Source organism: Mchenga conophoros, linkage group LG5, assembly GCF_057382185.1.
Source record: "Mchenga conophoros isolate Kocher_MC1m ecotype Shallow Benthic linkage group LG5, M_conophoros_male_GT1.1, whole genome shotgun sequence".
In the NCBI taxonomy this organism is placed as follows: domain Eukaryota; kingdom Metazoa; phylum Chordata; class Actinopteri; order Cichliformes; family Cichlidae; genus Mchenga; species Mchenga conophoros.
The window spans coordinates 1,337,545-1,363,767 of NC_140530.1; the positions used below are offsets into that span (position 1 = coordinate 1,337,545).

At 41.8% G+C, this 26,223-nt stretch overlaps 2 protein-coding genes across 2 annotated transcripts; both read left to right on the forward strand.

Moving 5' to 3' along the window:
• Nucleotides 1-13,601, forward strand: LOC146573548 (protein NLRC3-like). Its single transcript, XM_085275447.1, has 8 exons — nucleotides 1-70; nucleotides 1,018-1,134; nucleotides 1,219-1,320; nucleotides 3,547-3,625; nucleotides 5,612-5,813; nucleotides 5,965-7,762; nucleotides 8,957-9,130; nucleotides 13,562-13,601. Exons 2-8 carry the CDS (start codon nucleotides 1,046-1,048, stop codon nucleotides 13,599-13,601), a joined length of 2,484 nt encoding a protein of 827 aa, XP_085131573.1. The 5' UTR covers nucleotides 1-70; nucleotides 1,018-1,045.
• LOC146573549 (stonustoxin subunit beta-like) lies at nucleotides 9,755-24,518 on the forward strand. The gene is made up of 4 exons (XM_085272778.1): nucleotides 9,755-9,867; nucleotides 15,197-15,370; nucleotides 22,638-22,684; nucleotides 22,833-24,518. The coding sequence occupies exons 2-4, from the start codon at nucleotides 15,315-15,317 to the stop codon at nucleotides 23,369-23,371; spliced, it is 642 nt and encodes a 213-aa protein (XP_085128904.1). The 5' UTR covers nucleotides 9,755-9,867; nucleotides 15,197-15,314; the 3' UTR covers nucleotides 23,372-24,518.
• The last annotated feature ends 1,705 nt before the right edge of the window (nucleotides 24,519-26,223 follow it).

The window sequence follows — 26,223 nt, forward strand, 5'->3', positions numbered from 1 at the left end:
AGCTCACCTGTGTGTCCGTGTTTAGTGTCCAGGTGTGGAGTGGAGCTTGTTGTTGGTGTGTGAAGAAACTGTAAGTCTGCTTTGTTTCCTCCTTTAACAGTTTGTCTTTAGGAACTTTACTGTTTGTTCAGCTCGTGTTTGATTTCTTCACACAACAAACTGTGTGTGTTTGTATTAAAGTCAGTGTGTAATGTTTCCTGGCTAACATCAGCTGTGTGCAGCTTAGTTCAGCACAAATCTGCCGCTCCATAGTTCACGGTAACGGACTCACAGCTGGACCAACGAGGCCGAGTGTGTCCGCCACTCTGAGCTACGTTCGTGTTTGTGTACTTGTAGTTTGTACTTTGAGTTCACTCAGAGCCCACAGATGACGCAGCGTACGTGATGACGTCACAGCCCTTTACCTCCTTTACTGTCACTGTGATTAATATTTACACACGAGACACCTGCAGAGCTCTGACGCTAAGCTAGCCACACAGCATGCTAACGCTAAGCTAACGCTAAGCTAACGCTAAGCGTTCTTACAGACACGAGTTAAAAAGCTGCTTTTAGTGTGTGATCAGAGTCCAGGACTGAGAGCAGCAGCAGAGCTGATGGATGATGAATTACTGGATGGAAGAAGCTTCTCATTAGCAGTGAATCAGTGTGTGTGCAGTTCTCTGCAAACTCAGCAGCAAGAATTAGTGTGAAGCTTTAACTCTGCTGATCCTCTTTGAATCCTGGATCAGCTGAAAGGTTTAAAATGTTGTTCACATGTGTTGGACTGACTGAAGCTTCCAGTCACAGTGAATCAGTGTGTGTCAGTGAATGCATCGTGTGTGCTTCAGGCTCCATCTAGTGGTCTGATAGCAGAGCAGCTGATGGCAGCTTCCTCTGCCTCACACTGCTGTCTGACTGCATCCAGCTGACACTGAGATGAAGCAGGAAAGAAGCAGCTGATATTTGGACAGCACACATGATGAAAGGAGGATTTCAGCTGATGTGCACATGAATGATTTGTGTTTCCTCTGCAGGTAGAAAGTGTGTGTGAGCTGAATTGAGCAGCATGGATCAGTGTGAGGACAGAGAGGAGGGAGTCCCTCCCTCTAAAAGCACTCTGTGTGGGGAACATGAGAGCCAGACCAAAGCTCAGAGGTGAGATGACCATCTCTAACTGTCCATGACTCTTCTCCATGTCACAGCTCAGCACTCACATCACTGCTGCATCATTATTCACAGGAACCAGCCTGGACCTCCACCCAGCTGTGTGTCCTTACAGAGTGACGGGTCTAAAGTTCTTCCCATTCATTTTAAAGTCCAGCCTGTGTCTGCTGCAGAGAGGTGAGCTGTTAGTAACATGAACTCTTTGATTAAACTGCTTGATGTTGTTGGATATAAACTACAAACACGTCGTTCCCTCAGTCCCATTTAAACTGTCTTTTAAAACAAGCCTTTGGTTTCTAAACAACTGAAAACCCACTTCAGCAAACAGGAAGTGATCAGAGCGTCCGTCCACTTCCTGTCAGGCCCTGCAAACATTTCATATTGAAGAAAAGTAGCTGACATCTCACATTTTTACTCCACCACATTCAACCATTTTGACATTTTACAGCATGAAACTCTTGTCACATGACTCCTGTTATGTTATAGAGTCATGTGACCACCAGGGAGGGATTTGTATGGATGAAACGCATTCAAATCAATCTGATTCATCAATGGAAACATTTTTGGTGTAAATGCAGCAACACTGAAAACGCTGAAGATAAAAACACAACAGATGAAATATGAACAAATCGAGGCTTTGAATACACGTGTGTGTGTTTGAGACACAGAGATAAATGGATTGTGTGTCTGTCCTATTGCTGCGTGAGGGTTTTATTGTAGATTTTGTGCGTGTACACTTTTGACCACGAAGGTGTTGAAAGGGCGTAAAACAGTTGGAGGCACCAGAGTGAACACTAGTGCTGTCAGTAGATTAAAAATGACTAATTAATGACACAATCTTCTGTCATTAATCCTGATTAATCACAATTACTTGATCAATAGCTGCAGTTACATTTTTCCAACTTTATATTTAAGCCTGTAACAGACGTTTACACCATATAATGAAGTCAATGCAGAATAAACACAAAGAATGTTAAACGCTTCAATTCAAAGAGACTTTGAATAGTTTTCAGTCTTTAACTCAGCTTCTCTGCTGTAAATACAACTTTGTAACAAACATATATACTAAAAGCTAAGTGTGCACTAATATATAATAATATATAATCTATATTACTGCTGTTAATGAAAATGTTTAATCAGACTCATCACAGGGTTACTGTGGATTCATTTGGATTAATCACCATTAAACATCATTTTTAATGTAAACGAATCAAATTTCATTTCATGAGCAAACAGACTCGAGAGAAAAGGGCAAATTTACACACTTAACATGTTTATTGAACATGTAAACATTGATTAACCTCCTGAATGAGCCGACCCCCCCAGGGACAGTCCTGCATGCTAATGATGGGCTCTGCTCTGTACCTGCAGGATTCTGTCAGCCACAAACTCCTGAGCTGATCCTGAATCTGAGCCCATCTGTCAAACAATCATTTTCTTCACAGGTCTGTGGAGGTGGCACTGATCCTGCAGCAGTCTAACACTCTCTGTCACTCTTCTTCAAGTCTTTGACACGAGGAACCAAAACTATGTTATTAACAACACTAACAGGTCTGCAGTTTGTCCACTTGGCAGTTGTGTCATCAGTGCTTTGCATTGTTGTGATATTTTAAGCTGGAAGTGCTTCAGTGAAAAGAAAATTCCTTCTGTCACGATGTACAGAATCCTTCATGTTGGTCGGCTGGTCCGTCTTGTTATTTTTTTAATGCTCAAACTTTTCATCGGGAGGTCAGTGTGTGTTTGTCATCTTCCATATTGAGCTGATTGGTTCAGCTGCCGTCACTAACAGATGTGCTGCACATCTGCACGTGTGCAAAGGTAACTCTACTCGGACAAACTGCCCGAAGTGCGTTGATAGAAACATTTCAGGGATTTTGAGTCGTTCTGCTCTCCAGATGTGTCGTGTTAAAGGTTTTTATCATGTTAATCATGATAACAGATGAACCCCTAACCCTACATGTTAATTTTGACAGCACTGGTAACTCCTTTTTAATGTTCTTCTGTCAGATCATTGATTAGACTCGACTCCAAATACGAGACTCAGAAAACTCAAATGAAAACTCAAAGCAATGAGAAAAGGACTTCTTGTGTTAGAATGAAAACATATGGAAGTGGTCAGGTTTCAAACACTCGTTGAATCTACTGCACAGTTACATTCAGGGACCTTTGGCCTCCTGAGAGCATTAGTTGATGGTTCATCACAGTTTTCTCAAAGTTTCCTCTGAGCTTCTGCAGCATCATCACTTCCATCACTGATGAAAGAAAGTTCATAGAAAACAGAAAATATATCTTCAGAATCTGAGAGTTTAAAGCTTGACAGACTTGATTCAGATGAAGTTATTTGAGCAGAAACTCCTGGATCGTTATCCTGTGTTGATCTAATCCTTCATGGTTCCTCCACAGAGTGGAGCAGCAGAGCTCAGAGGTTCCCAGTGGTCAGTCTGCCCAGCAGCATCAAACACAGCTGGACTCCATATTTATGGTCTGTACATGTACAACAACTACTTTATTATTAATATTAATAATAATGCATTTATTTATAGGTCCCTTTCAGAACACCAAGGACTCTGTGGACTAAATGACCAAAAGAAAACAAACTTTGAAATCAGACGGTGCAAATGTGATCACAGGGAAACGTTTTAAACATCGAGGCTTTAAACAGAAACCAAAGTGAAACAGTTTGTAGTCGAGATCAGTGGGAATGAAGCTGAATAACTGTTTCTTCAATAACTTTGAGCTCTTAAAAAAACAAAAACCAGCTGAAAGTCTGGCTGCTCTTATGAAAAGTACAGAGAAATTATGGGTCGCTCAACACTTGTGCACAATATAAGAGTTTAAATAAATCTAAAGAATAACTCAAAGTCCTACAATCATACTGAGAAAATTATCTACAGCTAACTATCCAAGTGGATTTGTTTAAGACAGCTCCATCTGCTGGTGGCCCTCTGCAGGTGCATGAAAGGGGCGTGTTTATATTGAAAGTAGTAGAGAAAGTAAACCCCACGGGAAGGAGGACGACTCTCAGCGGCTTCCAGCTCATATTCAGACATTTGACTTCTCACTGAAAGCAGCAAGTTTGAGTGTCTGTACCTTAGTTAGAAGAGATAACATGTCAGTAGTAATTAGAGTTGATTGAGCAATGCTGTCCTTATAATGTAGTTTATGATTTTTATGGACAAGTCCAGTTTTTCTGTAGAGCCTCTCAAGTTGGTGACAGCAGCAGTGGAAGTTCACGTGTAAACCAGAGCAGCAAATCAGGTCCAAATGTGTTGTTCACAGTGAGTGGGATCATCATTGGCTGCTATGTTAACCTCCTGCAGCAGGATGTCTTTGGTCAGAGAATGGATAGATCACGAAGTCATTGTTGAGTTTAGGGAGACAGTAGACAGTTGGAGGAGGTTCAGCCAGTTGACACACAGTAGATAAAATAACTGAAGGCAGGAGCAGACACCTGTATGACTTTCCACCTCTCACATAGATTATTTCCCTGGGCAGCGCCACAGGGCTGGTAGATGTAAACAAAGCTGGAGGAGAGGATTGATTCATCTGAGAAAAGTCACAGAGTTGTGTCTTGATGCTCAATCATCCAGGTACGTAAATCCCAAAAAGCTTGATTCTGTTCATCTGGATGTTTTCAGTGGGAGAAACGTTTCATCATCATCAGGTGACTTCTTCAGTCTCAGCTGACTGCAGGTTTCAATCTTATAAACAGGACATTTGTATGACTGAAACCAGCCCACTGAAGGAACAATGGGCTGGGAGGTCAGTTCATTGATCATTGGTACGCATATTGTCAGGACCATTGATCAATGGTTGTTGATCAATGGTCATGAGTCCAGTTCACAGAGAGCTGGGGAATGGCTGCAATCACAGCATGTAAGATGGTGACAGTTGTACCCTTAGGCCCCTCCTCCATTCAGAGATGGTCTTTCCTTTTCACATAAATGGCCTCCTTGACTCCGCCCTCAAACCAGCGTTCACATTTACTCAGGACCTTCTTGATGTGAAGTTCTTCTGCTTCGCTGGCTGCTGTGTCTGTGGGGATGGTGTTTGTTCTGTGTTGTAGCGTCCTGATGACGCCCAGTTTGTGCTCCAGTGGATGATGAGAGTCAAACCTTAAATACTGATCTGTATGCGTAAACAGAGTGAACCTTTAAGACCAGTTGTCTGTACGATCAACTCAGTCACCTGAAACATCTCCAAGTTTCTGGCTTTGATCATCAACCTGTTGGTAGTTCAGCTCTGAACACCAGTGAAATGTTTCTCCCACTGAAATCGCTGCATTCATATGAACAGAATCAGCGTTTTGGGATCATGGAGTTGTGGACAAAGTCTCAGTTAATCAGATAAAGTCAAACCTATAATTGGTAAAGAGTTCGTGGATGATATGCCCCTTGATGGTAAAGAAGTGGATGTTGTGTGGACTAAAGTTCAGAGTGGTGGGTCTTTCATAAATATTCTGTTCCAGCTGCTGGAGGACAACATCATCACTTTTGTGAAGAACGAGCTGAAGAAGATCCAGAAGGCTCTGAATCCAAATAAGCCCCAGTGCTTGGAGTTTCAGAGGGAGGATGATGAGCAGAGGAGCAGCAGAGAGGCATTTGTGAAGATCACAGTGGACTTCCTGAGGAGAATGAAGCAGGAGGAGCTGGCTGACCGTCTGCAGAGACGTAAGAGGATTTATCTAAAGGTTTAAGCTGCTGGATAAATGAGAGACTTGTGACACCAGTGTGTTCAGTCATTTCTCAGTGGGTCAGAAATTGTCATCAGCATTTTGTAAAATGTGATTGTTAAAGTTGTATTTTTATTATTATTATTCAGAACTTCCAGCTGCTGTTTGTCATCGTAACCTTAAGTCTAAGCTGAAGAAGAAGTTCCAGTGTGTGTTTGAGGGCATCGCTAAAGCAGGAAACCCAACCCTCCTGAATCAGATCTACACAGAGCTCTACATCACAGAGGGAGGGACTGCAGAGGTCAATGATGAACATGAGGTCAGACAGATTGAAACAGCATCCAGGAAACCAGACAGACCAGAAACAACCATCAGACAAGAAGACATCTTTAAAGCCTCACCTGGAAGAGATGAACCAATCAGAACAGTGCTGACAAAGGGAGTGGCTGGCATTGGGAAAACAGTCTTAACACAGAAATACAGCCTGGACTGGGCTGAAGACAAAGCCAACCAGGACATCCAGTTCATATTTCCATTCACTTTCAGAGAGCTGAATGTGCTGAAAGAGGAAAAGTTCAGCTTGGTGGGACTTGTTCATCACTTCTTTACTGAAACCAAAGAAGCAGGAATCTGCAGCTTTGAAGACTTCCAGGTTGTGTTCATCTTTGATGGTCTGGATGAGTGTCGACTTCCTCTGGACTTCCACAAAACTACAATCCTAACTGACCCTAGAAAGTCCACCTCAGTGGATGTGCTGCTGATAAACCTCATCAGGGGGAAACTGCTTCCCTCTGCTCGCCTCTGGATAACCACACGACCTGCAGCAGCCAATCAGATCCCTCCTGACTGTGTTGGCATGGTGACAGAGGTCAGAGGGTTCACTGACCCACAGAAGGAGGAGTACTTCAGGAAGAGATTCAGAGATGAGGAGCAGGCCAGCAGGATCATCTCCCACATCAAGACATCACGAAGCCTCCACATCATGTGCCACATCCCAGTCTTCTGCTGGATCACTGCTACAGTTCTGGAGGATGTGCTGGAAACCAGAGAGGGAGGACAGCTGCCCAAGACCCTGACTGAGATGTACATCCACTTCCTGGTGGTTCAGGCCAAAGTGAAGAAGGTCAAGTATGATGGAGGAGCTGAGACAGATCCACACTGGAGTCCAGAGAGCAGGAAGATGATGGAGTCTCTGGGAAAACTGGCTTTTGATCAGCTGCAGAAAGGAAACCTGATCTTCTATGAATCAGACCTGACAGAGTGTGGCATCGATATCAGAGCAGCCTCAGTGTACTCAGGAGTGTTCACACAGATCTTTAAAGAGGAGAGAGGACTGTACCAGGACAAGGTGTTCTGCTTCATCCATCTGAGTGTTCAGGAGTTTCTGGCTGCTCTTCATGTCCATCTGACCTTCATCAACTCTGGACTCAATCTGCTGGAACAACAACAAACAACATCCAAGAAGTCTGAAACAGGAGAATCTGCAAAGAAACACTTCTACCAGAGTGCTGTGAACAAGGCCTTACAGAGTCCAAATGGACACCTGGACTTGTTCCTCCGCTTCCTCCTGGGTCTTTCCCTGCAGACCAATCAGACTCTCCTACGAGCCCTGATGACACAGACAGGAAGTAACTCACAGACCAATCAGGAAACAGTCCAGTACATCAAGGAGAAGCTCAGTGAGAATCTGTCTGCAGAGAAAAGCATCAATCTGATCCACTGTCTGAATGAACTGAATGATCGTTCTCTAGTGGAGGAGATCCAACAATACAGGACTTCAGGAAGTCTCTCCACAGGTAAACTGTCTCCTGCTCAGTGCTCAGCTCTGACCTTCATCTTACTGTCATCAGAAGAAGATCTGGATGAGTTTGACTTCAAGAAATACTCTGCTTCAGAGGAGGCTCTTCTGAGAATGCTGCCAGTGGTCAAAGCCTCCAACAAAGCTCTGTGAGTAAACATGTTGTCATCGCTTCATTGTTAAAATCATGGGAAATAAATCAGAAATGCTGAGTTCAAAGAGCACTGTAACATTTTTTTAAAATAGTAAATTAAATGATCATCAGTCACTCGGTAAATATATGGTAGTTTTAATGTTTCACTCCAGCATTTCTAAAACACACTTTGTTCTGTAACTCTTATCAAAGGACAATCCAGACCCAGCCTATAAGAACATGAGCTCTGATGCTTCAGCCCCTCTGACAGGTTTATTATCCTCAGCTTGTTCACTTGTCTCCAACTCCAGGAGTTTGGTTGTTTTATTCTAAAGCACAAACTTCACCTGCCAGACTTCACCTACATCTTTTTCTGATGTTCGTAATTTAAGTTAAAGTTTGTATCTCACTTTCAGTGCACACCCTCCCTTTTTAAATATAAATCTCTGCTGTGCTGTCATGTTTTCATCCTGTATGGAGGGAGAAACTCGGTCTTCATTACTGAAATTGCCTCTAAGGTCGTGTTTCTTGTCAGTAACCATATGTAACTGTAAGGCTTCCATAACCAGTGTTATCACAGAATTACAGTGGGTTCACTCTGGGTCCTCTACAGTTTCTTCCCACTGTCCACAGACATGCAGTTAGGTTACCTGGTGATCTAAACTTCATGCAGGTGTGAGTAAGAGTGGTTGTCTGTCCCTCTGTGGGCTTAGTGGAAGAGACTGGATGGATCTCTGCTTTGTCTTTGATATATCCTGACAGCAAACATTCTCCATGAAGTCTGCATTTCAGCTCATCTCCTTTATACACACCTTTAACAGGAAGAGTTTTATACAGCTAGTGTTTAAAATCCAGTGTTATTCACAATACACAGGTAATGAGCATGATTATTGAATTACTAAAATTTTCTAAAATAATTGTTTTAGTTAATATTGTATGACAGTGTACACAGAATTATTAGCTCAGTAGGCAGAGTGGTCGCCCCATGATCATAAGGTCAGGGGTCGAATCCACCGAATAGTTACCTTGTGGTACCCCTGAGCAAGGTACCATCAAGGTACCAATCATGTGCACTGGACTGGTAGCACTCATAGTCTCATAGGTTTAAATAAATTTTTTAAAAAAAAGGGTTCAACATATAAACAAATTTAATTTGATCACATATATTGTTTGGTTTTTTTTGTTTTTGTTTTTTTCCTTTCTCTCTCAGACTGAGCAGCTGTAACGTCTCAGAGAAAGGCTGTGAAAATTTGCTGTCAGTGGTCAGCTCCCAGTCCTGTAGTCTGAGAGAGCTGGACCTGAGTACCAACAGCCTGAAGGCTTCAGCAGTAAAGCTTCTGTCTGCTGCAGTGGAGAGTCCACATGCCAAACTGAATGTTCTGAGGTCAGATCAATTTGTATTATGTTTAGTTCTGTTTGTTTATGTGTTTGATGTTTGTTTTTGTTTATATCTTTATCCAGTTATCCTTGTTTCATAGCATTTTTATTCATTTCCAAGTTAAGGTAAACTTATACTAACCTGCTCAGCACAAGACAATAAGCTATTGCACCCTGATTACACTTTAACAACAATCTTTATTCATGTTTTTATCTTCAGACTTAACATCTGTGAACTCTCAGAGGAAAACTGTGAAGCTCTGTCCTCAGTTCTCAGCTCACAGTCCTCTAGTCTGACAGAGCTGGACCTGAGTATCAGAAAGCTGCAGGATTCAGGAGTGAAGCTTCTGTCTGCTGGACTACAACGTTTAAACTGTAAACTGAATACTCTGAGGTCAGATCAGAAAACATTTAGTTTTTAGAATTATTAATTAAAGTTCATACATATGATGTTGTATCTTAGTATGTTTATGTTTTCTTTAAAAATAGAAAGTCAACATTTAATGTTGTGAAATGTATTAACAAACTCTACATGAGTACTTGTTTTATAGATTGTCTTTTATTTTTCAGACTGAGTGGCTGTAACCTGTCAGAGAGAAGCTGTGAAGCTCTGTCCTCAGTCCTCAGCTCCCAGTCCTCCAGTCTGAGAGAGCTGGACCTGAGTAACTCTGACCTGCAGGATTCAGGAGTGAAGCTTCTGTCCGCTGGACTAAAGAGTTCACAGTGTGCAGTGGAAACTCTCAGGTCAGGATTCAAACTTTTCCACAGATGATCATTTGAAATGTGATTTATATTATTGTATAAACAGGTAACTTTTACAGCTGTCAAGTGAACTTTTATTCACATTTGAGTGGATAATTGGACTCTGAATTACTAAAAGTTGTTATAGTCATGTCTCTGTTTATTTAAAAAAATACTTCATGCACTGCCTAATTTAAAGATTTAGGCTCCTTTGGGCCCATAATATATATATTTGATTTCTTTGTGAATGAAATTAGGAGGATATTGGCGACTGCTGATTGGCTCGCTGTTTGTTTTTTATTCACAGTACTTAATTTTAAAGGCTGATTTCTCAAAATGAGATGTTTATCTTTTCTTCTACAACACGTGGAGCCACCAAATCTTCTTGCTTGATTTATTCATTACAGTTTGATTTAAAGAATATTAGACTCGTAACATAATAAATATATTTATTTCACTTCTTCTTGAGAGAAAGAGAGGGATGACTGGGTGAGCTCCAGTGGTTCATCCCAGCAGAGAGAGCGGCACACTGGGCTGCAAATGATCACAGTAGTAATGGCCATAGTTTGATAAAACAGGCAGTCTTACCCTGTAGATAATACAGGGTTCTGGTGCCGATGTGGGGGAGGGGACTCGCCCGGTACTAACTACATACTACTAACTACCTCATCCAGATGTCTTCCCTACTAAACCTGATAAGAAGTAACTGCAGTAGCCTTATAGGTCAAATCAGTTTCACCTGTTAAAGTTAGCTCCACTATTAATTAGGGGTGGGGGAAAAAATCGATACTGTGTAGTATCGTGATATTTTGTTTGCTAATAATGTATCGATACAGGGACAGCAGAAATCGATATTTTGTTACAAACAATTTTTTCTCTGAAGTCAACATGCTCTGGAGTCAGAGCATGTTGACTTCAGAGCATGTTGATCCTTTTTCTGAGCAACAATCCTGACATTCCTTCACTGTCCAAATGTGTTTAACTTTTTTTTTGGCAGCAATAAACATGACAGTTTACTTATTTTAATTTAAGACATGTTTAATTTTAATTAAGTTTGAAACTTTTTTATTTAATGTAAAATTATATATTTTTTTAATTTACTTTCAAATTCTTCAGTTGCTGAAGGGGCTGCATAGTTTTCATAAATTGCATAGTTCAGAATAGCTATAATTGTACCAGATGGTTGCTTTCAGTTAAGTTGGACTAGACTGTAATACAAACCGTTCAGTTTGTCAACAATAAAACTGACTGAAATGAGAGAAAGACTGAGTGTGAGACTTTGATATTAGATAAAATGAATATTGATAAAGTTTACCTTTATGTGCAGAATTTAAATATCGCAAAATATTTTAAAAAATCACAATAATATCGTATCGTGCGTTAAGTATTGTGATAATATCGTATCGCGAGTTGTATGGTGATTCCCACCTCTACTATTAATGGTGTCACTTGTTATTTCTGGGATGAGTTTAGTAGCCTGAACAGCTGCTTAAAGGAAAGTAATTAAATAATAAAAATAACCTAAGTCCGGGGGAACCTGCAAGAGCTGTTTGCACAAAGAATAATGCTCAGACTTTGAGGTTTTATCGTTTTACACAAGGTTTAAAAATGAATGTCCACAATTGAATTGCAGAAATTGTTATTGAGCTAATACTGATGTAGTTGTTATCTTTGGTAAGGAGAGGTTGGAGGAAGGATGAGCACAGTCAGGCCTAAAGATGCTCTTAATAATAATAATGGATTGCATTTATATAGCGCTTTTCGAGACCCTCAAAGACCCTTTACAATCCCACTACAGGGAGTGCAGAATTATTAGGCAAGTTGTATTTTTGAGGAATAATTTTATTATTGAACTTCAACCATGTTCTCAATGAACCCAAAAAACTCATTAATATCAAAGCTGAATGTTTGTGGAAGTAGTTTTTAGTTTGTTTTTAGTTTTAGCTATTTTAGGGGGATATCTGTGTGTGCAGGTGACTATTACTGTGCATAATTATTAGGCAACTTAACAAAAAACAAATATATACTCGTTTCAATTATTTATTTTTACCAGTGACACCAATATAACATCTCCACATTCACAAATATACATTTCTGACATTCAAAAACAAAACAAAAACAAATCAGCCACCAATATAGCCACCTTTCTTTGCAAGGACACTCAAAAGCCTGCCATCCATGGATTCTGTCAGTGTTTTGATCTGTTCACCATCAACATTGCGTGCAGCAGCAACCACAGCCTCCCAGACACTGTTCAGAGAGGTGTACTGTTTTCCCTCCTTGTAAATCTCACATTTGATGATGGACCACAGGTTCTCAATGGGGTTCAGATCAGGTGAACAAGGAGGCCATGTCATTAGTTTTTCTTCTTTTATACCCTTTCTTGCAGCCACGCTGTGGAGTACTTGGACGCGTGTGATGGAGCATTGTCCTGCATGAAAATCATGTTTTTCTTGAAGGATGCAGACTTCTTCCTGTACCACTGCTTGAAGAAGGTGTCTTCCAGAAACTGGCAGTAGGACTGGGAGTTGAGCTTGACTCCATCCTCAACCCGAAAAGGCCCCACAAGCTCATCTTTGATGATACCAGCCCAAACCAGTACTCCACCTCCACCTTGCTGGCGTCTGAGTCGGACTGGAGCTCTCTGCCCTTTACCAATCCAGCCACGGGCCCATCCATCTGGCCCATCAAGACTCACTCTCATTTCATCAGTCCATAAAACCTTAGAAAAACCAGTCTTGAGATATTTCTTGGCCCAGTCTTGACGTTTCAGCTTGTGTGTCTTGTTCAGTGGTGGTCGTCTTTCAGCCTTTCTTACCTTGGCCATGTCTCTGAGTATTGCACACCTTGTTCTCTTGGGCACTCCAGTGATGTTGCAGCTCCAAAATATGGCCAAACTGGTGGCAAGTGGCATCTTGGCAGCTGCACGCTTGACTTTTCTCAGTTCATGGGCAGTTATTTTGAGCCTTGGTTTTTCCACACGCTTCTTGCGACCCTGTTGACTATTTTGAATGAAACGCTCGATTGTTCGATGATCACGCTTCAGAAGCTTTGCAATTTTGAGACTGCTGCATCCCTCTGCAAGATATCTCACTATTTTTGACTTTTCTGAGCCTGTCAAGTCCTTCTTTTGACCCATTTTGCCAAAGGAAAGGACGTTGCCTAATAATTATGCACACCTGATATAGGGTGTTGATGTCATTAGACCACACCCCTTCTCATTACAGAGATGCACATCACCTAATATGCTTAATTGGTAGTAGGCTTTCGAGCCTATACAGCTTGGAGTAAGACAACATGCATGAAGAGGATGATGTGGACAAAATACTCATTTGCCTAATAATTCTGCACTCCCTGTATTCATTCACTCTCACATTCACACACTGGTGGAGGTAAGCTACAGTTGTAGTGGTAGGTTAGGTTTTGCCCAAGGACAAAATGACCAAGACAGAGAGAGCTGGCTCATCAGACAGACAAGCTCATCTTGTAACCTACTGGTTCGCTGGTCAGCACACCAGCTGACTAGCGAACCGGCTAACTAGCACACTGGCTAACTAGCACACCAGCTAACTAGCACACCGGCTAAATAGCAAATCAGCTAACTAGCAGACCAGCTAACGGCAGCCACAAGCTGAAGGACGATTAAATGTAGTGGAGATATCAGAGATGACACTGGTGTGTCCGATTCACTCTTTAGCACTCTGGTCACTCCGGTGTGTCAGCCAGAACACCACTGAAGGCCAAATGATCCCAGCATGTGGAATAAAGAGCTTAAGGTTTGGTTTAAGACACTTTATTCTTTCACTGATTGATTCTTGCGGCTGTGATCATGTGTGTGGTTTCTTACAAAAAGGAAGTACACAATACAAATACATGACAAATAAGATGAATAGATAAGATACATATCCAGTTATATGTACGTACATCAGTATAGCTAACATAACCATTGATAAGGTCAAAGATCACAGCACTATAATGCAGTAATGTTAAACACAAAGGTGTATATCTACATAAATCTGTCCTATCAGTGATCAGGGTACTGTAGTATACTTCCACTACATAAACTATAGAAACTAAACGACATTAGTGTGACTTTAAGTTACCATCAGTACAGACGAACTGATGGTAGTTGTACAAAATAAAGGCTTTGCAATTATTGTGAAGGGCTTCCGGTTAAACTAAGATCAGCTGATTACCTCATAACAAATTGTTTGCTATAGAACGCAGCTCCCACTCTTCATTAATATCATGTACTGTAACTCCCAAGTAACCATGGTTACCCAGCCACGCCCAGTAGTCTCCAGAGAGACCAACAGCTGGTGCACGTTGTAACGCCGTGGCTTTCATAGTCTCTCCTTTTTCTACAGCTCATGTGTTCTTCTTGTGATGGTGCGTCTTGAGGGAGGCTCATACATGCCGTCATTTGTTGATCCTAAGAACGTTCCTCAGACCGACTTCTTCAACAACACTAATCGGCCTGCAGTTTGTAGCTACTCACTTCACTGTGGCGTCTGTTAGCTTGTCTTTCTTTGGTTTATCCTGACTCCTCCCACAAGCTGATCCTACGTAGTCTGCCCAAGCCTCCCACCTCTGTTTGTTTGGGTGGTTTGTTTGCTGCCATCAACAGCGTGTAATGCATTTAAGTGATACTTCAGACATGAAGTACTGCGACAATAAAAAACTCAACTTTGCTTAAAAATAACTTTAGTTGTATCAACACTGCCCTCTGGAATAATTAGACTTTGGTGACAAACTGATGTGATCTCCATGTTTCCTTTGTTGGACTGTGGGCGAGTGTCAGAACTGAATGTACTGAGTAACATGTGGAGTTTAAATATGTGTCAGTTCCAGTTTTAGAGCTCTAAAGTGCAGCTATCATGTTAGGAATATGTTAGGAATAGACAGGAACACTGAGCACACTGAGGTCAAATCTTTATTTATCCAGTTCATCTGTAGGCTGAGCTCAGTCCATCCATTTAGTGAAATGATGTTTAAAGGTCTCCTTGTTCTGTGAGCGTGCACAGATCCTGAAGCAGAAAGCCTGGGTTAACAGAGAAATGATCATCACTGTGATGATGCTCACCATCTCTGACTGGGATTTGAGGTTTTGTCAAAGCAGCAAAGAAAGCCTGGCTATGTTGGACTGGGTGTGGAAGCAGCTCCCAGTTTGAGTTCAGGAGACAGACACCCTCTCTACTTTGACGATCAGCTTCAAACTTTCCTTTTTGATAAAACTTATAGTTAGAGCTGGATCAGGTGACCCTGAACCATCACTTAGTTATGCTGCTATAGAGATGGATAACAGATGGATTGTTGTTTTGTGTGTCTGCAGTCTGTCAGGCTGTCTGATCACAGAGGAAGGCTGTACTTCTCTGGCCTCAGCTCTGACCTCCAACCCCTCCCATCTGAGAGAGCTGGACCTGAGCTACAATCATCCAGGTCCCTCAGGAATGAAGCTTCTGTCGGCTGGACTGAAGGATCCAGGCTGGAGACTGGACACTCTCAGGTATGGAGAGAATGTCTGATATAGGAGGAAGAGCTGGAAACATTTCCTGTGTCCTTTACTCACTTCCTGTTTGTTTCCTGCAGATGAGACATGAACAATCACACATGCAGGAATATTTTCAGGGACAGACACACTAGTCTAGCTGGATAGTACATGGATATTTATTTAGGGGGTCTTCAAGGAGTCTGTTTGCAGGAACATTAATGATAACTGATAAGTCATGTTGAGAGTTTCATTAAAAGTAGACTTACAGTTAGGTAATATTTGGACAGAGACAACATTTTGTAACTTTAGATCTAAGTATCAGCCATGTGTGTGTTTCCCATGCTGTATGTCCACAGTCACAGTGACAGTCAGTGACACTGACAGAAGGATGAAACAAGGCTGTGAATCATTTCAGTCTGTGTGTGTGACAAAGAGGCAGACAGGAGCAGCTAACATTTGGAAATGGAAGCTTACTGGAAACACTACATTCACGGCTGAATTCACAATAGATTTGTTCTCAAGTGCACATTTAGCAGCTAATGCTAATACTGTTTTCCCTTTGCTTTCTACAGCAGCTATTGCTAAGTAGGCCACTTTGCTCCGCTAAGGATTTGTGTGACCATGATGGAGACTCTGATAAGCTAATGCTGCTAAGCTAATGCTGTTTATGGGCCCTGTTAGAATCAATATTTCATTCTCATTCTGTTGTTTGAGAACAATATTAACGTTTCACATCATTATAACACAAGAGAAAAGGGTATTGGCATTAGCTACTAGTGCTTATTCACCTCAAATTACCTTTAGCTGCTAATGGCAGCCTACTTAGCATTAACTCCTCACTAATATAATGCTAATTTACATCAAATTAGCATTAACTGCTCATATTGTTATAAGGAAAGAGAAAACGGTATTAGCATTTGCTGCTAATAATTATTCACCCCTAATTAGAATAAGCCGCTAAAAGCAGCCAACTTAGCATTAATTCCTCACTTTGTTGTTACCCAACGGAAAAGAGTATTAGTATTAGCTACTATCATTTTTAATAAGTAAGAGAAAACAGTATTAGCAGTAGCGCATAATGCTAATTCACGTCAACGTAGTATTAGTTAATAATGGCAGCCTACTTAGCATTAACTGCTCACTAATATAATGCTAATTCGCATCAAATTAGCATTAGCTGCTCAAGTTGTTATAAGGAAAAAGAGAAAACGGTATTAGTATTAGCTGCTAATAATTATTCACCCCTAATTAGAGTTAGCCCCTAATGGCAGTCTACTTAGCATTAACTCCTGACATTGTTATAATGCAGGGGAAAAGAGTTACCATTATCGGATAATGCTAATTCTCATCAAATTAGCATTAGTTAATAACGGTAGACTTCATATCATTAGCTGCTGTCATTCTTACAAAGCAAACAGTATGAGCATTAGCTGTTAATCCTTTTTCATCTAAAATTAGAATTAGCCACTAATGGCGTATTGTTAAAAAGTAAGAAAAAACATTGTTAGCATAAGCGGATAATGCTAATTCATCTCAAATTAGTATTAGCTAATAATGGCACCTGCTTAGCATTAGCTGGTCACATTGTTATAAGGCAAGAAAATATGGTATTAGCATTAGCGGCCAATTTCTATTTACCTAAAATTAGCATTAGCGACTAATGGCAATCTACTTAACATTACCTCCTCACTAATACAATGCTAATTCACATCAAATTAGCATTAGCTGCTAACATCAGCCTACTTAGCACTAGTTGCTCACATTATTAAAAGGGAAGGGAAAAGTGTTAGCATTATCGGGTAATGCTAACTCGCATCAAATTAGCATTACCTAATAACCAGCGTTCTTAGCAGTAGCTGCTCACATTATTCACCTAAAATTAGCATTAGCCACTAATGGTAGCCTATAGCAAAAACTTCTTAATGCTAAATGAAGTTAATTAATGCTAAGTAGGTTTAACTGAAATTAAAGTAGTGTTAGCATTAGCTGCTGATATTGTTAAAAGGTAAGATAAAACATTGCTAGCAGCAGCGGATAATGCTAACACACATAATAATTAGCATTACCTAATAATGGCAGCCTTCTTAGCATTACCTGCTCATATTGTTATAATGCAAGGGAAAAGAGTTGGCAAAAACAGTGTTAGCATTAGTGGATAATGCTAATTCACCTAAATTAGCATTAGCTAATAATGGCTACGTACTTAGCATTACCTACTAATATTGATATAAAGCAAGAAAATATGGTATTAGCATTAGCTTCTAATGCTTTCTCATCTAAAATTAGAATTAGCCACTAATGGCATCCTATTTAGCATTAACTCTTCACATCGCAAGGGAAAAATTAGAATTCAATAAAAAAAAAAGTGTTCACATTAGCTATTGTTAAAAAGTAAGAAAAAACATTGTTAGCATAAGGGGATAATGCTAATTCACCTCAAATTAGTATTAGCTAATAACGGCAACCTACATAGCATTAGCTGGTCACATTGTTATAAAGCAAGAAAATATGGTATTAGCATTATCTGCCAATTCCTATTCACCTAAAATTAGCATTACCTGCTAATGGCAGTCTACTTAGCATTAACTCCTCACTAATGTGATGCTAATTCACATTAAATTAGCTTTAGCATTAGCTGCTAGCATCAGCCTACCTAGCACTAGCTGCTCACATTGTTAAAAGGGAAGAGAATACGATATTAGCATTAGCTGGTAATATTTATTCACCCCTAATTAGAATTAGCCACTAATGACAGCATACTTAGCGTTAACTCCTCACATCGTTGTAATGCAAATGAGGCTAACTTGCATTAAATTAGACTGCTGTTATTAGCTAATGCTATTTAGCAGTAGCTGCTCACATTGTTATAAAGCAAAGGAAAACGATATGAGCATTAGGGTCTAATGCGTATTTGCCTTAAATTAGACGTAGGTGCTAATGGCAGCCTACTTAGCATTAGCAGCTCAGATGTTGTAATGCTAGGAAAAAGAGTGTTAGCATTAGCCGTTCACATTGTTATAAAGTTAAGGGAAATAGTGTTAGCATTAGCTACTCACATTGTTAAAAAAAGTAAGTGTTAGCATTAGTGCATAATGCTAATTCATGTCAAATTAGCATTAGTTAATAACGGCAGCCTATTTAGCATTAGCAGATAATGTTGACCTTGGCCCACTGGAAAAGTTCAGAACTAAAGATTTAGGAGTGTTTCTCGATAGCTCTTTCTCGTTTGAGAAACAAATGAATTCTGTTATTAAAACCAGGTTTATATTGTTGATTGTCATTTATGCTTAGAAATATTTACTCATATATGCTTAGAGTTGTATAATCGATTGCATAATGATAGAGGTTTGATCCTGAGTAGTCTGTAAAGACTCTGTGTGCCTTCCAGAGTGCTCTGGCATGCACACACCACTTGGGGCCATGAGAGAGGTCGTACCCTCTCTTACTGATTTATGGTGTAGGACAGAGGTCTCAAACTCAATTTAGCTGGGGGCCGCTGCAGGCAGAGTCTGGGTGAGGCTGGGCCGCATTAGGTTTTCCACAGGAAAGGCATGGTTAAAAAATTCCAATCTTCTCAAATCTCTTTATTTTTATTTTTTAACACAAAATATGAAAAATGAATAAACAAATTAAGAATTAATAAGAAAAAAAATCAATCTGTAATACATAAATAAAATAATAATAAGATGTTTTTAGTCAGTGAACTTGTGTGTATCTTTCAGTCTTCTATATCTGCTGTGTTTAGATTGAAATGTCTGTATTAACAGTTCTATAACCTTCTTCTGAACATGAATGGAACACTGTAGAAAATGAACTGTTCTTCTGAACATGGCTTCTCTTGCCTACTCCTTGCTGCTAGAGACCTGGCAGCGTTTCCTCTCACATAGCCGAGCCAGATTTGGCCTGAGGGAGGAAGCAGTTGCGACCCTCAGTATGTCTTGAAGCTGATCATCCGTAAGTCTGGACCTGTACTTGGACTTATTGAAGTTCAAAGTGGAGAAGAGCTTTTCACACAAGTATGTGCTACCAAAAAGGCACATGGTCCGTTTGAACATTCGGGAAAGCCGAGGGAAACTAGGGCTCAAGTCTCTCAAAAATTGTCCAAGCTTGTCTGCTTTTCCACTCACCTCCCTGAACTTTGCTTTGAGTTCAGAGTTGCACTGCAGCTCAATGAGCTCCATTTGAAGCACAGAAGGGGCATCTTGCACATCAAAGGAGAAGGGGTCCGCAAAAATGTGAAAGGTGGCTCTGTGTGTCTTGAAGTCAGCAAATCTGGGATCAAATTCCTCCTGTAGCCTCAAAATGACATCAACATACTCGTCAGCACTGAATGGTGTGCCTGCATCCACGAGTGCCTTGCATGCTGGGAAATGGCAAAGGTTTGTCTGAGAGAGCTGAGCTTTCCAGAGCGCCAGTTTTGTGGAGAATGCTCTCACGTTGTCATAGGCAGCACTGACAAGTTGCCCCTGGCCTTGTAACGTCTTGTTCAGTACATTAAGCTCATGTGTCATATCAACAAGAAAAGCTGAGTCCATGAGCCATTTGGGATCAGTTAGCACAGGAACACTAACTCCATCCTTCTCCATGAAGGCTTCACTTCTGCTCTCAACTCAAAAAGTCTCTTTAATACATTTCCCCTGCTGAGCCAACGTACCTCAGTGAAGTCGAGCACATCCCCATATTCTGACTCCATTTCCTCTAGAAAAGCACAGAACCTTCGGTGCTTTAAGCCCCTGGATCTGATTTGGTTGATGCATTTCACAACAATAGACATCACATTGTCAAACTTCAGGCATTTGCTGCAAAGGACCTGCTGATGGATGATGCAGTGCAGAGCAATGGCCTCCTCCACGCCTTCCTCTTCCAGTTTGTTTTGTGCCACCAGTCCATGTTTCCTCCCTGTCATTGATGGCGCTCCATCTGTTGTTATTCCAACAAACCTCTTCCATGGCAAACCAACATTCTCAATGGCATCACACAGCTTGTAAATATCTGCTGAGCGGTGGTCTGGCCATGCATTGGAATTACTGTGAGCAGCTCCTCCATCACTTCAAAACTGTCATCAACACCACGGACATACATTGGGAGCTGGGCAGTGTCGGTGATGTCTGTGGTCTCATCAAGAGCGACTGAGTATACACTGAAACATTTGGCTTTCTCACACAGTTGGTCATAAATGTCACTTGACAGGTCAGAAATGCGATCTGCTGCGGTGTTGGCAGAAAGGCTGATGTTGCTAAACTGACCTTTCTTTCCCGGACAGACTATATTTGCAGCCTGCAATATGCACTTTTAGACAAATGCACCTTCTGTGAATGGCTTCCCTGCTTTAGCAATCATCTCACTAACCACGTGGCTCCGACTGCTGCATTATTCTCTTTGGTTGCTTTCTTGGAGAAATCTTGCTGCCTCAGTAGATCTGTTTTAAGACTGGCAACCCGGTTCGCTCTCTCGTCTCCCTGGTATTTTGCATCCAGCTCAGCATGTCTAGTTGTGTAATGACGTTTCAAATTGTATTCCTTGTGCAGCGCAACTTTCTCTGTGCAAATAAGACAGGTCGGGGTGCCCCTGTGCTCAACAAAGAAATATTGCATTTCCCACTTTTCCTGAAATTGTCGGTGCTCATCACCAACCTTTCTCTTCACCGCAGGCTTTGAAAAAGACATGTTTGGGGCTATGTGACATTTATAATTCTACTTGGTGTCACTGTCGCATTGAAGTTTCAATCAAGCGTTTAGCCGACGGACGGGGAACGTCTCAACGCGTAGAGAACGTCATTTCTGCTTCTTTTTCTTGCAACCGTAGCACGGCGATCGGCAGATAAAAAGCCGGTAGCAGTTGTTACGAAATCAGTTTTACCCCGGTTCTTTTTATTCCTCGAGCATCCAGAGATGGCACCGGACTCAGTAGTCATTTTTACAAAATCTTTATTCATCTTTATTCATCTTCATTTAAGCATGCACTTCTAGAAGGGAAGATGAGGCCGGTGTCCCTCTGCAAAAATCTTCACCCCTTTGTTAGTTACAGCCAGCTTTATAGAAGTGACCCCATCATAAAACCCCCTACGGTGTGCTGCAAACTCTGACTGTGTCTATGTGCACGAGCACGTGAATGCCTACATGTGCACGTTCCCACGTGTCTATGTGAGTGTAAACTGTCATACATTATCAAACTAACATTACATTTTCATATTAAGGTGGGGCCAAAAACTATCGTCCTGCGGGCCGCAATTGGCCCACCGGCCGCGAGTTTGAGACCCCTGGTGTAGGAGGACACCTACTCTGTGTCTGGTTAAGTATAAGAGCCCTTTGTTAAGGGGACCGCTGGACTCTTAGTACCAGCTTTGGGGTCACAGGGTCACATCTGGAACACACACACACACACACAGACACACACACAGACACACACACACACACACAGACACACACACACACACAGACACACAGACACACACACAGACACACACACACAGACACAGACACACACACACAGACACAGACACACACACACACACACACACACACACACACACACACACACACACACACACTATGCACAGACTGGTACTCTTTGTTCATACCTGTGTAAGACGTCATAATGAACTTGTGCATATTCATGTAAGCTCAATAAAGAGCAGTGTTACGAGGGAGCAGACGAGAGCGACTGAGGTCAAGTGAAGGAACGGCGCTGTCACAGTTCTCTCCCTCATCAATTGTCTGGTTCCAGCGGTGGGTCTGTGCTAGACGACCCATCACCAGCTTTTTCCACTGGTTACCAGTACGTGGTAGAATCCACTTCCAGATCTGGTTGTCTTTAAATCTGTGAATGGATTGGCTCCATCTTATCTCTCTTTAACAAAAGAATCCAAGTGGAGCCCTCAGGTCTGCAGATAAGCAGCTTCTGACCAGAACTAGACGTAAAAACAGAGGTGAGCTTTATCGATGGCTGCAGCCAAACTCTGGAACAGTCGCCCTTCACATCAGGTCGTCACCAACACTGGACATTTTTAAAAGCCGGTTGGAAACACATTTGTACTCTGTAGCTTTCAATCCTGACCAGTCTTTATAGTCATTACTGTGTATGTTTCCTATTTTCTCTCTACTCTGTGCAGCACTTTGGCTCAAGCTGTTTTTAAATGTGCTGATAAATAAATGTAGATTTCTTTGAATAAAACAGTGGAGCCGAGCTTTGAGCTCAGTGTGTAACAGTGTGTGTGTGAGAGCCATGTAATGTCCATGTGTGCATGCTGACTGTGCTGCTCTGACCCCCCTCCTCCTTTCAGGGTGGAGCCTGCTGGAGTCCGATGGTTGAGACCAGGTCTGAGGAAGTGTAAGTGTGTTTTTAATGGGATTCATGAAAACAAAGCAGCACACATTCAACCATCTTCATCATGTCAGGAGTCATCATCAAAGTGTCAATCAATGAACAGATGATGGATCAATAACTGCAGCTGGATTGTGTTTGTTCTCTCCATCAGATTCCTGTCAACTCACAATCGACACAAACACAGTGAACACAAAGCTCCAACTGTCTGACAACAACAGGAAGGTGACATGTGTGAAGGAGGTTCAGTCATATCCTGATCATCCAGACAGATTTGATTATTATGAACAGCTGCTGTGTAGAAATGGTCTGACTGGTCGCTGTTACTGGGAGGTCGAGTGGAGAGGAAGAGTTTATATATCAGTGAGTTACAGAAGCATCAGAAGGAAAGGAGGCAGTGACTGTGTGTTTGGATTCAATGATCAGTCCTGGAGTCTGTACTGCTCGGATCATGGTCCTGGTTATGTCTGGCACAATAACAGAGTAACATCCATCTCCTCCTCCTCCTCCTCCTCCTCTGTCTCTAACAGAGCAGCAGTGTATGTGGACTGTCCTGCTGGCACTCTGTCCTTCTACAGAGTCTCCTCTGACACTCTGATCCACCTCCACACCTTCAACACCACATTCACTCAAACTCTTTATCCTGGGTTTAGGTTAGACTGGACTCCTGGTTCCTCAGTGTCCCTGTGCTGAGTGGAGTGTAAAGAGTGTCTCCTGTTACAGAAACACTCTGACTGTTGAACAGATAGTTCAGTCTGTACATGTCTGTCTCTTTCACTCACAAACACGTTTTCAGATTCATGGATTCAATCAGTTGATGTTTGAAACTCTTCTAAATGATTCCTTGTAAACTTCTTCAGTCACAAACAAACAGGAAGTGATGTCACATGTGTTCCTGTCCACACAGCAGAATGAGTCTATTGCTGACAGTGATGTACAAACAGAGTGAGCATTTCTGAGGCCCAAAATAAACTGAGTAGTTCACTGAATGAACAATGGACTGTGAGCTCAGTTCCTTCATCATTAGTATGGATTATATATGTATATGTATTATATTAGTATCATATATATCAGGTGCTGCTGCTTTCAGTCATTGTGCAAATGTGCTGTTTGTAAGCTTGTAAAGCTGCAGTCAGCTGAGACTGAAGAAGTCACCTGATCAGTGAGCAAACGTTTCTGAAAACGTCCAGATGAACAGAATCAACCTTTTGGGATCAGCCAGCAATGCAGCATCATTGTTGTTCAGCTTCAGAGGTTTGCAGGAATGAACTGATGACCAGAAACAGCTGCAAAGTCCAAGAAAATACCAGCTGGAGTTCAGCTGCATTTGAAGAAGTCAAAGAAAAGTAAGGATGGCAAAGGGCGACGTTTTCTTCCAAAGAGCTGCAAACATGGTCGACGCCTCATTAGAAGAATCATCTGGACATTTGTGAGGAACTCTAACCAAGAAAGCAACGTCACACAGATCCAACAGACAGTTTCCATGACTGCAAGTGTTGAGTGGAAAAATGCTACATTGCATTATTGCATCCTCTCACCACAGGAGGCGCTGTTGGCACCACTGATTGCTGATCAGCTGTTCTCTGATGATCTGATTGATACTGTGAATAACGGGACTCACTGAACTCTGTGACACAGTGAAGATTACAGAGTTTAACTTCACCCTTTAAGACTGACCACAGAACCAAGTCCGCCAGAGCTTTTGTTATATCTTTACATGCTGTGGAGCCATTTGTGGGAGCATTTCAAGTTGCTATACATCAATACAACTGTTATAGCCCTAATTTTAATAATATGTATGCATTAAGTCCATAGTAACTACATAAACTGCAAAAAAAACCTCTGCTCATCCATCTCTGTGTGTATCAGGATACATTTGGTTCATAATACACAGAAAAATCAGAGTTATTACCTGTAATAAATGTGAAAGATTCCTGCAGTGATAACCAGGCAGGACTGAAACACATCCAAGCTGTCACCACGGTAACAGCACCGCCCATCCACAGGTGAGGGGAGGAGCAAAAAGAGGGACTTTGACCATTTTATACTAAAAACACTCAACTAATGTTTCTAATATGAAACAAATAAGCCCACATTAATGTGAGCGTTTATTAAATAATAATAATGATGATTTCCTCCTGATCTCATTTCCACAGCAGAGAAAACTGTGGTGTATATTGAGGTGGAGGGTGTGGTCTGTGGCTCAGGTGTAGAGTGAGGGTGGGGTGCACCACAGCAGCATGCTGGGACTGCTGAGGGTGGAGGAGGGAGTGATGATGACATCAGAGCTGCAGCACAGAGACCAGTGAACACACAGTCTGTTCATCTTTGCATAGATACAATATACAGCACAATATTGAATGACAGACACGCTGTGGGAGCTTCCACAGATACACTGACGTCAGCATCCAGAGTCCTCCTGCTGCTCCCCCCTCAGAGCCCCGTGATCAGCACCAACACATTCAGTTAGATGACAGAGTCCAGCTGCAGCTAGAATCAGCTCCCCTCTGTGAACAACAGCACAGCGTCAGTGTTTCACACTCAGTGAAAGGAGGAAACAGCAGAAGAACACCATGTGTGCTACGTTTCCCAGGACACACTACAAACTGCACAAATACAGAGCAGCACGTGGAAGGACCTGGAGCTGCATTTACAGAGCTGCAGACAGCGTGATGTCCTGTATGGACAGGTGGAAGGAACCAAGTCCTCAGCTGGAACACTCGTGTTTGTCCACAGACAGGAAACACAGCAGGAAACTTCCTCACAGAAGTGCAGCTCATGGATAACACACTTCCTGTCAGTCAGAATGAGGCTGCAGCCAAACACAGAAAGGTGTTTTTGTCCAGATGAGCCCAGAGAAGAAACACGAGTGTTCACAGACATCAGAAGCTCAGAGAGGTGAAACATGAGGTTGGAGTCCTCGTCAGCATCCAGAAGAGCTGCTGTGAAACCCTGAGTACTCATGACAGACTCTGATGGCACAAACACATCATGATTCAAACAGAAAGACAAACATGGAGCTCCTGATCCTCCTGCATGAGAACAAGCTGACATGAGCGCTGTGTCTGAGAGTGTCTCCCTGTCACAGTGACAATAACACAGCTGCTGCTCACAGTCATTAAACTGACCTGAGGTCAGCTGTGCTCCTTACATATGAACCATGTGACCTCACATCAGTGCTGTGGATGACTGTAGTCATAGAAGAGTAGAGCTGTAGCAGGTGGTGTGAGGAGGAGGTGGTGTATTCTAGTTAACGCAGTACTGAAACACTCCAGCAGAGGGCGCTGTTAAGTCCTTATTGTAACACAGTTACTGTGTGCAGTTAGACTTCATACATAATCTGCACTTATTTCCATCAGACATGCTGTCAGTAAATGATTGGTTTCTATTGATTCTACTTCCTGTTGACTCGTTTGATGACAGTGAAACAATCACAGCTGATTGTGTGATGATGTAAACTGTCACTGTTACATTCAGTGTGTGTGACATAATGTTAGTGCAGGCTGATAACAGCCTGGTTCTGTTAGAAACACATGAACGTGTCC